This window comes from Gambusia affinis, linkage group LG06, assembly GCF_019740435.1.
Source record: "Gambusia affinis linkage group LG06, SWU_Gaff_1.0, whole genome shotgun sequence".
NCBI classification, from domain to species: domain Eukaryota; kingdom Metazoa; phylum Chordata; class Actinopteri; order Cyprinodontiformes; family Poeciliidae; genus Gambusia; species Gambusia affinis.
The window spans coordinates 26,426,136-26,440,447 of record NC_057873.1 but is presented as its reverse complement, the minus strand read 5'-3'; the positions used below and the strand labels follow the sequence as shown (position 1 = coordinate 26,440,447).

The 14,312-nt window shown below is 38.8% G+C and overlaps 1 protein-coding gene across 1 annotated transcript; it reads right to left on the bottom strand.

The window, feature by feature from the left end:
- Window positions 1-282: 282 nt before the first annotated feature.
- Window positions 283-12,715, bottom strand: tsr1 (TSR1 ribosome maturation factor). Its single transcript, XM_044120383.1, has 15 exons — window positions 12,552-12,715; window positions 11,265-11,368; window positions 10,936-11,164; window positions 10,371-10,505; window positions 9,807-10,264; window positions 8,966-9,110; window positions 8,543-8,721; window positions 3,975-4,186; window positions 3,719-3,878; window positions 3,508-3,618; window positions 3,295-3,427; window positions 1,871-1,987; window positions 1,598-1,738; window positions 586-660; window positions 283-501 (listed from the first exon to the last, which is right to left on the bottom strand). Exons 1-15 carry the CDS (start codon window positions 12,676-12,678, stop codon window positions 323-325), a joined length of 2,505 nt encoding a protein of 834 aa, XP_043976318.1. The 5' UTR covers window positions 12,679-12,715; the 3' UTR covers window positions 283-322.
- Between the last annotated feature and the right edge of the window lie 1,597 nt (window positions 12,716-14,312).

The following is a 14,312-nucleotide window of genomic DNA, read 5'->3' as shown; positions in this document are numbered from 1 at the left end:
CAGATTGTTACAAGTTGTTGTAGCAACACGTCCTGCATTTGTTCAGTCATTAAGTGGGATTAATAATAATAATAGCACAGTGCTCTTTGGTCTTGCATCAAATCTGCTTGACCCTTATTTCAGCAAAGATTGAATTTGAAAGTAAAAAATGTGATTACTTATTCATTACTGCCATCTAGTGGTTCAAAAAAAGTCAAAAGAAGCACAGAAAATCACAACTAAACAGATACTTAGCAAGATATTTAGTTTATTTAATAGGTTTTTCACTTTTCAAACATTTCCAAACATTTCCCGTCACTCGTGTTTTATTTTTACTCTTCTTCTACTCCATATCCAAGTCGTCCATTGCAATGGTCACCTCTTTCTTGAACCAAGGTAACTGCGGGGGAACGTACGGGTCGAACGTCCAGCGAGGATACACTCTCTTGTACAAATTCATTAGGACGGTGTCCTGGGAACGAAGCTGATTATCAAATACGCATTTCATGTGACCGTGAGTTCCTGAAATGATGAAGCAAAAAATATTTAGACGTCCCATTGGCGAGAAGCGTTTGGAAAACGAGAAGAATTTGGCTGTTTCCTCACCTAAAGCATCCTTGATGTGGCCTCTCCTGCCCCATTTTGTCCGCAGTTCCACCGGTTTGAACCACATGATGTCATCTGTTGCAGGAACGAACAAAAACAATAAAATCAAGCAGAAACACATGCTAGCTTCTTTATTTCTTTTAACCGATAGCAGTGTTGTCTTCATCTGAAACTTTAAAGAAGTTCCAAACTACAGCTCTCATGTTCCCTTTATATTACACTGCATTCACATGGTGTTGGAAGTTTCTAGTTAGGGAGTCAGTATTTAATGTTTTCATTTCTGTAACGTAGTAATAACTATTATTAATATCAAAACAGAGGCGCTCCCTGACTTGAGGGAGTATTCAAATAATTTTTCAATAGGATAGATGTTTTCTCCAATTATGCTGGCGCTGCCTGAACGCAGGCCTGCCGCAATTAGCAATACATTGCATGATAAATTTAAATAAACTCAATGATTTCCATTAGCGTGATTCATCATTTTCTCTCTTTCTACCAAAGACTGAATGAGAAGTTTTCAACAAGCCCTTTTAGGAGAACAATTTTGTTTACAAAGACATTTTATTTGTTGTTTTGGACATTTTAAATGTCTTCCAGTTCCAGTGTTAAATATTCATTGCCAGTAGTGCCAGCAATGAATATTTAACAGTTTATTGACAGTTTATTGATCTTTGAGAAAGTGTTCTTGCACTATTAGGCCATTACTATTACACTACTTGAAAATGCTCCAAAGAACAACCAATATTATCGTTTATCGCAATAACTTCTGGGACAATTTATCATCTAGCAAGATTGATTTTGACAGGCCTACTTGAATTGTGTGAATGTCTCAAGCTGGACTGGGAGCGCTTGATGAAAAAAAATAAGCAGATAAAGCCACGTCACCGATTGTGTTAACGGTGCTAACAGTTATATCGGACGCTGTCATTTCTTGATATGCCAATAATTATCGTGCACCCCTAAAATCCAGTAAATATTTCTGCAGACAGCGTACAGGAAAGAGCATTCTCACCTCTGTTAAAGAACATGTAGCGGACGACGGCTGAACGCCTGTTGATTTTGAACGGGTGTCCGCTCAGCACGATCCGCTTCAGGACGACGCGTCGGGGGTCGCAGCTGAGCAGGCTACCTGTAGCCACCAGGTCCTGGACGCCTGCAGAACACACGAAGAAAAGCAAACGACAACTCAGAGCGACACTAGACGAGCCGACGGGAGTAAACTTGAAGACTGAAATTCCAGGAGAACACAGAGTTGACTTGAATAAAAACTAGTCGATGATCTCACCGTCATTTCTCTGTTTGAAGAGCAGCACTCCCGCAGGGGGGAAGGTGATGGGGGCATACACCGACACCACGGTAGGGGCATCCGGCTTCAGGAAGCGCTCCATCTTATGCTTGTCAGCTGGAGTACAGGACAATACTTTTGTTATACGTTGGCCATTATGTAAAGAAATCATTTAAAAAAATGTAGGGGAACAAATATATAGAGATTTGCAAAATTATTCTATGGGCTGTGTAGAAACATGTTCATTACATTTTTGTTTTTGCACAAAATCATTCTTAGATAATGAGATTTTAGAATGAGCTGTTTTAGGGCTTTGTCACTGTAAATTTAAATAAGTTGCTGCTGGCCACGCCTCCCAACTCAACATCAAGGCTCACACGTGAGTAGCAGAAGTGGAGCCTCCTGTACGACCAGCGAGAATGCCACAAGTGGTTTCTTGAAGGTCAACAACTAAACACTTCTTTTTTTCCAGCAGCCATTGGACAGCAGTAAAACCAGCTGGAGCTCCTCTTGGGTTGCTAGGTGATGGGGATGGGCTTCGCTGGAGTTGCTAGGTGAGGGGTTGTGCCTGCTGATTTGTGACATTTTGGAAACCGCTCATTTTCACTAAAAAACATCAACTTATTGCCAAAAACAAAGAGTAGGGTGATTTATTTTTAAGTCTTTGTGTTGTTTTTAGAAGCAGTTGGAATACAAATAGAAGTACAAAAAATGTGCAAAATGTGATTTTTGTATAATACTTTATCAGCAGATGTTAATTTCCACCTTGTTGTCGTTTCAGGAGGTGGAGGGATATTTGTTTGACCATGTGACAGTGATCGAGATGCAGCACAGAATTATGGTGTGTTTACCTGAGCAACCTTGCCAATTTCTTATTGCACAATTGATTGATTTTTCTAGTATCTCTCTCATTGATTGGATCACAAACCGTTTGTCAGTATTTTTTGAAAGGCTGTTTTCTTTTTCAGAGACTTCAATGTCCACTTTATTTGCAGTTTCAGTTGTTTGGTTTATTTAGTTTGAATATTTAAAATGCCTTCCAGGTCCATTGTTAAATGATCATTAGGAATTAAAGTTTATTGATCCTTCAGAGGATGGAATTGCATTATTATGCCATTATATTCCTTGGAAATTGTGTCAAAACAACATTATGGTTTATCGCAATAACTTCAGGAACTGTCTTGCAAAATTTGTTTTTGTGACATCATAGATTTTATTAAATAAATAACTTCAGTATTGCTGTGGAAATAAACACTACAATACTTGCAGGTGTAAGGCAAAAAGATTGAAAAATAATGGACTTTTTAAAAATATGTTCTACTTTGTTGGTCTCTCACGATGAAACACATGAAGAACTGATGCCATAAGACGACAAAAAATGTGATTAACATTTGAAACTTCTGCTTGAAGACTAAATGTCTCACCTGTAGTGTGCTGAGAGAATATAGGGGAGGCCCGAAACCTTCGAAATCCACAGTGGAACACCAGTTCCTCCTTGGTCTTGATTGGCTCCGTGTTGCTGGGGTGCCTCTGCACCAAGAGATGCATCACTGACATCTGTTCCAAGTGGGAAACAATTCATAATGAGCCCAGAAAGCAGCACGCCGCGCAGTCTGCGACTCCGGCGGAGACGATACCTTCTGCTCGTGCGGCAGCAGAGACACCAGCACCAGGGGCTTGCCAGACTGGACGCTCTCCATGACGGAGAAAGGAACGTCGATGATGTGCAGCGTGACGTACCAGCCATCCTGGAGGCAAGGACATGCGGTCAGAAAGGAAAGTTCAAACTAATATTTGTTTTGAACTTAAAGACAAGGGCTGTTTTTTTGTTTGTTTGTTTTTCGATACCATGGCGCCGTCCTCATCGGCCGCAGCCTCAGCCAGGATTCTACGGCGAGTGCGTTCGAAGCTCTGGAACTGGAATATGCGCGAATAATCCAGAGGCAGGTTCTCCATGGGGTCCCAAGGTGAGGAGCGGAAACTTTTCAGGCCCCTGTAGCGCTGAAATCTGTGGGATGAGTCAACTGTTACTGCTTTTCTTTTTTTCTCTTTTTTGTGTTTTTCTTTATAAAGTGCGCCTCCTCCCACATGAAAGGTCGCTAACCTGATCCGAGCTGGAGCGTCGAGGGGCGTGTCTACTTCATCAGGAAACAACTCGTGAGATCGCGCCTCCCGGTAGCGCTTCAGGCCTTCTTCTTCTGCTGCTTCATCTATGTTGTCGTCGTACCGCTGATCTGCTCCACCTCTCTCTGTGGAGCACACCTCTTCCTCTTCCTCCTCCTCTTCGTCCTCCGAAGCAGCTTGGGAATCAGTCTCCTGGGCGAGAAGGAGGCGGAGCAAAGAAGAATTGAATCTAAAATACTAACAACCCGCCGATGCTTTTATCGTTTGACGTTTTGCGGAACCACGAAAGAAGAAACAAAAAAACAAAAAAGAGGCAGATAACCATTTGTCTCACAGTATAAACAGATATTCTTAAGTCGAACTGACCTGAAGAGGAATGGTTCTAAATAATAAGAACGAAGGTTTAGAGATTCACAGAAAAACTTAAACATATAGTCAGAGCTCTCAGGAAATAGATCAAACCAAAATTTTATTCGTTTCACTCCAGACACGAATTCTATTTAACGCTAGGGCCAAAAAGATTAAATTGGTTTAATCATGATGAAATGATTAATGAAATAATCGTCAACTAATTTAGCAATCGATTAATCATTAACTGGACAATTATCTGCTAAAATCAGCTCCTTTTTTTTTTAGCAACACAAAGGCAATTTGCAAAAAGAACAACACAGTACAGTAATTAAGCCAAAACTGTACAAAGGAAATACACATTTTGAATTTAAGATAAAAAATTAATTTGCTTTTAAATGTGTTCTACTCAGAACTCCTTAAATTGTAGTTTTAGCACCTTTTAACTACCTCTTGCTATTCAATTATCAGTTAATCCAAAAAGTAATCAACAGATCAGACCTACACTGTAATGATCAAGATTTCACTAAACGAATGATGTTATTGCATATTAGCCATAAATGCTTATCTTCTTATTTCAATATAGGAATTTAATTATTTGCTTGTTTTCATCTTTTCATGTATTTAATGTTGTAGAAAATAAGTGGTGAAATTAAGCATCTGTGGAATGTGGCAATGCTTTATTTGATTAATCATCAAATTAATAGATAGAATAGTTGATTACTAAAATAATTGTTAGCTGGAGCTCTGTTTAAAATATTTTTTCTATTTTAAAAAGACCCTATATCCATGTCCTTTGATTTCATAATTATGCATTCATTTATGTTAATCTATCTCTTTAGATCCCTGCAAAATACATCAAAACTTGTTCTAATGTGACAAAAAATGTGAACAGCTTCAAAACAGAATAAATACTTTGGAAAGTTTAGCTTCCTAACCAGACCAGGTGTAGTAACTGGGATTGTTTTATTGCCAGTGAGCAAACTGTGTTTGTTTATTCAGAGTTGTTTGTGCAGTAGCGCTTCCTGAAGTCTGTGTTGATGTATTGGACGTTCTCAATAGATGGTGTAGGCATGAATGGGACTCAAAATGCCTTTTATTTCATGGCACGGCCATCCCAAACTCTGAAATCTCAGTAGGGTTCAGCCTTCTTTGGCATGTTCGGTTATTTTCATACAGTTTGCGTCCTGATTTACGAAAATGACAGGAATTGGACTGTATGAATAGAGAAGACTGCCAAATTACAATAAATAACTTCTAAAAATAATTACTAAAATGTGTCACAATTTTCTTTTTAAATATAGAAATAAGTAGACATTATTATTTCAAACAGAAACCGTGACACCTGATTGGCTGCTTCAAACGGCATCGTGGAAGAAACAACTTCTCTGGGTCAAATTCTTGGGTAGAATAACTTTATCGACATAATTAAATTGTTGCAGTTTTATTTATCACAAACTGGGTGAGCAACTCTAGTCTCTATATCTCTAGTTTGGTCTAAAATATCTCAAATAAGTTCATGAATGAGCGTCGGCCAACGATAGCCGGTGTTAGCTAACGTTGACCCTGCCTGAAGTCTGTGGTAGCCTGACCACAGTAAGCTCTCTTGTAGTTAAGTTAGAGATATTTCAGGCCAAACTAGGGATATAGAGGCTGGGGTTGCTCATACAGAGTTTGTAATAAATAAATCACAACAATTTATTGCACAGGAACATCAAATTATTAATTAAATCATGAAATAACTACATCTAATTTTTAAAAATAACATAAAAACATTTATTTGAAGTGCATATAATTAATTCTACATTTATTACCAGTTTTAAGAAATTAATGACATATTTAAGTAATTATTTCATAAGTTATTTATTTTAATTTGGCACTCTTAACTTGTTGGAATTGTAGCTTTCATACACAAAAATGGAGGACTCTGCTAAGGATGCAAAGCTTTGATGCAGGATTTGAGGCATCCTCCCTTATCATAGACCCTACTTCCAGTTGCGCTGCATGTGTGGGAGGAATGAATCATCAGCGGTCGCTCACATGGCAAATCACAGGAGAAGTCTGACACACGAGACAAAAACACCCAGCATGGGGTTGATTCACAACCTCTCCAACATCCTCGCCGCAGTAATAATAATCACTGTCATTTGAAGTGCCCCTTTGCCTATTGTTACCCAGTACGACCTACGTATTCCTGCTCGCTAATGCCGACATCAAATGGACGCGATTAACAATTACGGGTCGTAATGAACCCTTTTCATAAGGCCAGCTTCCCCTGCTCCCCCTCCGAGCTCCGACTTCTTTTCAAACGACGCTGGAAACAAATAAATGCTCGACCCCTCCCTCAGTCCAGACAGGAAGTTCGGTTCACAAGACAGGAAGACAGGAGGCTTCTCTCGGGACTCTGGCTCCAAACACTATTGTTGCGATGTGGCGAGCAGCCTGGCACTGCAGGCTGGAGACGGACACAGAAAACAAACAGTGCCTCTCAGCAGAGAGGTGCACTGTCCGTGGGTCACGTATGCACCGCTCGGCCGTTTTGCGACTTCGCCGCGGGTTATACTGTCCTGGTCGCGGCGTCTTCCAAAAGCGATCTTGACCATTGAATTTTTTGGGATTTGTCACGCCATAGACACAAATGTATATAGTCTAAAACTCATACAGCCAATTGAAAGAGAAGTGAAAGCATTTCCTCACTCATCCATGGCAAAGGATACCTGGATTTGGTTTTGAAATATCTAACAATAAGAGTGACGTCGTTTGTTCACTCAAGTTCTCCAACAATCCTCTGAGGCCTCCACAGCATAACTGGATTTATGCTAAGGTTAAGTGTTAGCAGTCCGGTGAATTCTGAAGTTGGTTGCATTGTACTTTTCTTTTTAGGTAAAGAAGGATGAATGCAAATGAACGCCACACTTCTCTCTGGAAACCTTTTCCTTTAACATCACAACTATATCCGATTCTAACTGTCACTATAGCTGACTTGATAGCTGTCAGTCAAACAAAGAGTGGTGAAGCTCGTTACCTGTTATGTTACCTTGATGAGGCAGTTTTTCCTTATTAGCCATCATTAGGAAAAAGAAAATTGGAAAAAAAAAATTTACAAGAAAAAAAAAAAACATTCACTGAGTCATACATAACGTTATTTGAGGAAAACCACGTAGGAATTGACATTAAAGTTCAAAGGTCGGATCTTAAAAGACTCCAAAAAAGTAGCTCAAATTTCTTGCGCAAAACACACAAAAAAGTGGGGGATTCTGTTTATGTGGTTGTTCTTCAATTTCTCTTTGGCTATGTGGTGGTTTCCTGGTGTCTGTTGAAATTTGTTTTTGAGACTTTAGCATGATTAAAGGTTGATCGTGGCATTTTCTTGTTTTGGTTGTATTGGATAAACATCGTCAGCTAATCTGCCTCACTCAGACATCTTTCGTCGACACAATTTGTGGAACATGCAAACAGACAAATATAATCTCTGGCACCTTCTCTGGGCTTTAGACCCAGGGAATCCAGACAGAAGTTTTACAGTCACACCGTCGAACACTATTGTATTCAGCTGCTCATGAAGTCGACCGCAGGCATTTATTCATCTTTTAGATTTTTTTCCAGACTGCATTTGGGTTTTAGAAATGGAGTAAACTCTGTGATGCCCTCTAAATCCTCTGGGTAAAACGTGACTTAAGTGCATTTTCCCCGCTGACAACATTTAGTTTGTTTTTTTTTCCAATTATTTTTCACCAAAATCGTTTTGGTAGCAGATCAGCTCCTCCGGGTAAAGGGTGTTTCACTTCTGAACAAACTGCAAATGCTGATCGGTCAGTCGGTGACAAAACCCACTGGACTGACTGACATGTGGATCAACTTCCAAAAGAGAGGTACTTTAGCTTATTAGAGGCAGTTGTTAGCTCCCTGGAAACCACCGAGATGACTTCAGATGACGGTAAAACATGTAACCGCTTCTTTAGAGTTCAAAGGTCGGCATCATGTCAATGTAAAATATAAAACAAAAAAAAAAGCTTAAGGGCTGCGAAAATAAGTCAATGTGATAGTAAGCTAAACTGTTACTAAGACAAAATCCAAAAGAGAAGAAGCTGGCCTATTTATGTCATCATGAATAACCTTCAGTTGTAATAACTACATTTGCTATTTAAATCCAAATGAGCATTTTCTCGAACAACTTAAATCTGTCATCAGTCAGCGTACCTGAGAGTGACCCTCCTCATCCTCTCCATCCATAGCTTCATCCATTAGGTCATCACCATCATCATCATCACTGCTTTCTTCATCCGTCTCCTCCTCCTCATCTTCGTTGATGATCCATGTGGCCTGGTAGTCAGATGTTCCCTTAGGAACCTTCATCACACGCTTGTTCTTTCTTGCCTCTAAGCAAAGAAACGAACATCCAGGAGAGTAACGTGTTAATCTAATACCAAATGCTTTCATACATGTGTAGGCGCATTAGTGCATTTTAGAAAACTGAACATTTGATCTAAAAGTAGCTCCGTACAATTGATTCCTTAACCTTTACGATTCATTACAAATCGAGACACTCGTTTCTTCAGTGCTTTATTTCCCTCTTTACTTCTCCTCTTACTCGCTTCCAGTTTTAGGACCCCGTCTCCTCACCTTCAGCGTCGAGCAGCTCCTGTTCTGTCGGCCATGTCTGCTCTCCATCCATGGGGTCCACCTCCGCCTCCGCCTGCAGACTCTCCCGGCTGGACGGGTCTGCCTTCATCAGCACCCGCACCGGGGCCTCGTTTTCATCTCCGTCCTGCAAACAACAAAATGACAAAATGTTACGCTATCGGCAAAATTGAAGATGTTTTAACATTTACTCTTTCTGTTGTTTTGCAGGATGAAGCTGAACCGTGTCGTGTTGACGGAGTCAGGAGGAGTTGAGCGAAGGAGGCATTTGCTCACACTCTTCAGCTTTTTTGTGAAAAAGTTTGTGCAAACGCCATATTTCTAGTCGAAGTTACCATACTGTGAGAATCTAACGCCTTTCTAAAAGAATGATTTCAGCATTTAAGCATTTTTTTTTAAATCAACACACAATTAATTACTATATCTCTGATTTAACACTTAAAAAAAAAAACAATAACACACATTTCATTCACAGAACAGAAGACTATTCAGATTTAGTTTTGAAAAATGTGCCAAACTTTGGAGCTCCACATTCCTGAATAAGTGTGGAAAATGTTTAATGAATTTAATTTAATTAATTAAAATGATTTTTTTGGCCCATTACAAGAGAAACACAAAGTAAGAAACTAATAACTCTCCAATAATATAACTTTCATTCAGTTGTCCATAATTGCTTAGTTTCAAAATAAAAGACAATTATTATAGATAAACTGATCTGACAGGTATTTCTTTTTAAACCGTTTTAAAACCCCTGCTACATTTATTTTAAAGGATTTTACAAAATTCTTAATGTACACCATGATGCCTGTGGTTTAATGTTTACCTGCATCTCGACATCTCTTCCCCTTCCAGGTTTTGTCGCTCTGACTGTGGTCAGGTTGAGGGGCAGAGGGTCCGGCGGAGCGTCGATCTGACTCAGCTGAAAGTCCCCGTGCCCGCTGATGTGCACCAGTCTGTTGGCGTGGAGGGCACGACCTCGGACGTACCCGGACACGCGCAGGGTCCCCAGGCCGCTGGGCCCGCCGCCACCGCTCCCCTCCACGGGGCCGTTTGGCGTGAACGCCACGCGCTCAGCCAAAAGATGGGAGCGTCTGGAGCGGAAGCCCAGCTTTCGTTGCCTCTGGCTTCCCAGGTGCCTGAGGAGGAGGGTGGCGTCTTGATCCGAGTCCAACGGGAAGAGGCGGCTGTCCGGGAAGCGGACCTCTGTGATCTTTGACAGAGCTTTTCTGAAATCGACCCTCTTCTTCACTGAGATGTCAGACAAACCCTGACACACCAGAGCTACACGGGGGGAGGGGAGGGTTTAGGAGAAATTAGATCTCGGAAGACAAAATCCAGAAAAATAGTGTCAAATTTTCCACACATTGTACAAAAAATGGGAACCAACCATGGCTAGGGAGGCCCTGAGCGAAGAGACAAGACAAACAGTGATCTCCGTAAATGTCCCAGCCTTCAGTTGAGTCCAGGACAAACACCAGGCTGTCTGCAACCTTGACAACATCCAGCAGCGAGTGCATGTCATCTGGCCAAAGAAACAAGGAGAAGAGCTTGAAAAATGGGGAGAAGAAAGTCTGAAACTATAAATATCCCCAATATGTGACTTTGTACTGTGCAGTCTTCATTTTGGTTTGATTTAACGTGAGAGAGTGAGGAAAAAACTGGATTATGTGCTTTGTTATACACTATATGTAAATTGGCAACCTCAACTAAAATTAAGAAAAAAAACAACAAACACCTAAATATGGGATTTAAGATTATATACGATAATCTTTTATTAGTGGGAAATTTAAGCTGTCACAGTAGAAAGTAGACGGTACAAAATAAGAGAAGAACAACAGAATAAAAAACAGTACAGTGTTGAAGAAATAGCTAAACTAGAAATACACTACTTAATTTATGCAAAAAAAAAGAAAAAAAGAAAAGCACAATAACAAACATTCAACAAAACGTACCTGTGCTCTGGTTTAGAAATGTGAACCTCTGTTTGAAGCGAGGCATAATCAGCCCGAAACTATCTCCGACGCCGCTGACGCATCGCTCCAGGTGCACCACGCCCCCGGCGCCTTCTCCACGTAGCAGCTTGCTAACCGCTCCGGCGTCAGCGTTAGCGTGCAGGGACACCACAGCCACCAGGTGAGGAGGACCGTCCCTGCTGCCAAGTCGTCGCTTTTCCGTCAGAACCTACGGGGACAAAAATAAATAAATAAATAAATAAATAATTAACTTTGCAACACAGGTCGGAAATTTTAAATATTTTGTTCTTCATGTGGATTGAAATGACCTGGTCTTTCTTTGTTTTCCGAAGCTGATTGGCTTTATGTCGTCTGTCCATCTTCCTCAGCTCTTTCCTCTGTTTTTTAGTAAGGGTCATCACTGACACTCTGCCTGGGAGGAACACAGGAACAAGGATGTTAAAGTGACAGAGTTCTTTTTAAAATAAACAAAACTGGGGGTTGGGGTGGACAAAGAATGTGAAGTTATAAGTAGGCCTGTCGCAATAAGAAATAAATCAATTGATCGCATAATAAATTAAAACAAACTCAAAAATTTCCACCTGCATAATTTATTGTTTTACTCTTTTCTCTCTTTCTACCAGAAAGTTCTACCTAAAACTGGATGACAAAAAAACTACTGCTTTTATTTGTTGTCTTGCTTATTTATTTGGAGTATTTAAAATGTCTTCCAGTTCCAGTTTTAAACATTTGCTAGAATTCAAAGTTCATTGATATTTGAGAATGTGTTCTTGCTTTATCGTGCCAATATCATTGTATTGCTAGACAATGGTTTCAAAATAACAATATTACGATTTATCGCAATAACTTCTGGGACAATTTATCAACCAGCAAAGAGTAATTATATTGGCAGGCCTCGTTACAACTTTTTTTGTTGAGTGGTTAAATATCAAAATGACAAAAAAAAAATAAAAATCTAATCAATAACAGTTCTTTAACTAATGGAAATACTGTACAATTTCAATTTAATAACACACAAATCCCATTACTTATTGGAAAATGAAAACAAATACAGCAAATAAAATCCGAACACCTGCAGGACATATTTACAAACATTTAAAATTTGATATTCCAAATTAATATATGAATACGAGTTAAGTTTAGATAGCACTCAAAAGTAAAACGTAAAAATGTAACAATTATCTAAATTTCTTCTTTGACTCTATTCAACAAAAGAGTTTCAATAGATTTATTTATTTGTGCCTTTATAAAAAAGAATTTAACACAAGTATTAGTTGCAATGAGGAAAAGTGAGAGTTTGCATCTTTATAAGTACTGATGCAAATATTGACCATGTATTTGATCATTGGCTGCAGAGAACAGATCGCCCTACATTTGACTGTAACTCTCACACTACAGCTGCACGTAGATCCAGCGGAGAACTTTAAATATCCCGAAATGACCCGAAATCGGACTAAAAACTGATGTCATGAACCATCTGACTGAAACGTGTCCTCTCAATCCCTTCAGACTGCAGAACACGTGAGTCAATCAAAGCAACAACCACAAAGACACGCAACGATATCTGTAACACTTCGCCACGGAACAGGGCCTACCTTTGTTTTCTCTTTCAATTTCACCTTTCGTCCTGTGTTTGCCATGTTTGTGTCCCTTATTTTTCTGTTTGTAAACGCCGGCTCTGTGGCCTTGTTGTTTTTCTTCATTCGCAGCCATTTTCACCATGTGCGAAGGAAAGGTAATCTACTTCCTGACTTCTCTGACGTCACCTCAGAGGCGTGTCCTCCAAAGTGATTTCATTCTTCAAAATAAAAGCCTCTCAACGATGCTATTCTAACACAGATTATGTTGTCTTTTCCTTTTTCTCGTGAACATTTTAAGATTAACCAATTAAATTTAAATAGATGTCATATTCCAAACAAAATTCTCAGATAATCTGTTGGAATACTTACGAGTTATTCTTAGTTCTGTCTTTTTATTTCTATTAATGTGAACACAAACTTCGACTTTACCCCTGGTACGCCTACATTTCCACACAGAGACAGTAAAGACTGTTCCGTTCGTTCTATTCTATTTTATTTATTGTTTGGAAAACTTATACATCGGCAAGTCAAATTTTAAACTTAAATTGGAACCCCTTTCTGTTCAAAAGCTGCTCCTGTCAATGCTATCAAATATTTCAAGGCGTTTATGGTAAAACCAGGATAAAAGCCAGCCAGTTCCGTTTGCTCTACTGGCATCTACTGGCCAAATGTAGAAAAGTAAATTGTATGGTTGATAATTGTCGAAGTTTCAATTTTATTTTTGGTAAGAAAAAAAAGAATTTAAGACGAAAGTCAGCAAAATATCAGTAATATTACCTTCGTTTGCTGAATGATTTTTGTAATCAGATTCATGTCATTGTTGCTTAAATGTTGTTGATATGCTTAAAAGGGAATATCTAAAAATTCAAGAACATTACATTTCACATTTTTAGACAACTCTAAAGTATGCGGCCACAATTTAAACAGTTTAGAAGTATTTATTATTTGCTTCTCAATTAATATAGTATCACTAATTTGTACAGATACACTGTGTAAAGGAGATTATTTTTCTTGGAGAGGATTACAAAAAACACCATGTATGTTTGCAAAGTACCAGAATAATGACACAAATGTCAGTATTTTATTCAAATTCATACGCTTACATATATTTTCTTAGTAGCCTATTTGATATACTTGCCTACTTTGTTATCATTCCACAATTTCTCACGGTAGTTTTATGGAATTTTGATTCACTCCTCCAAGAAAAATAGGTCTTAAATTAGTAGCTCTAGAGCACTTTGCTTTTTATTTTTATTTGAGAAATATTGAATTATCGCTTCTTTTGCTCGAGTGTACTGAAGCTGTAAATACGTTTGTTCCAAAATAAATATAGCCTATTAGTTTCGTAACTTTTGTAGAAAAAAGACATGGCAAATCTTTCTTCTGTCTTCATTTGTAGTTTTTTATTTATTGATTTTTTTAATTTTTACTTTAGTCTGTAAAATACTCAAATTTACAAACGGTTAGTTTTTGGTTCTGCTTGAGTAAAAATATGTTGAATTTTACGTCAATACACTTTTGAGTATTCTACTAAACTCTGCCTACGTTGTATGGAAAGCTCTGGTTTCAACATTGCTTGTTTTAAAATCTAAACCCATGCTATTCTCCTGCATAGCGCGTAAAAACTAAGATTTTAACATGCCTAAAGATTATTGAAAAATCGTGGGGAAATCCTCATAATCAATACTTATTTTATTGAAGTTGAATCAAAAGGCAACAAACTTTTCCAAGGAATAAATGCTTTGGATGACATGTTTATGTTACTTTGCATTTTGT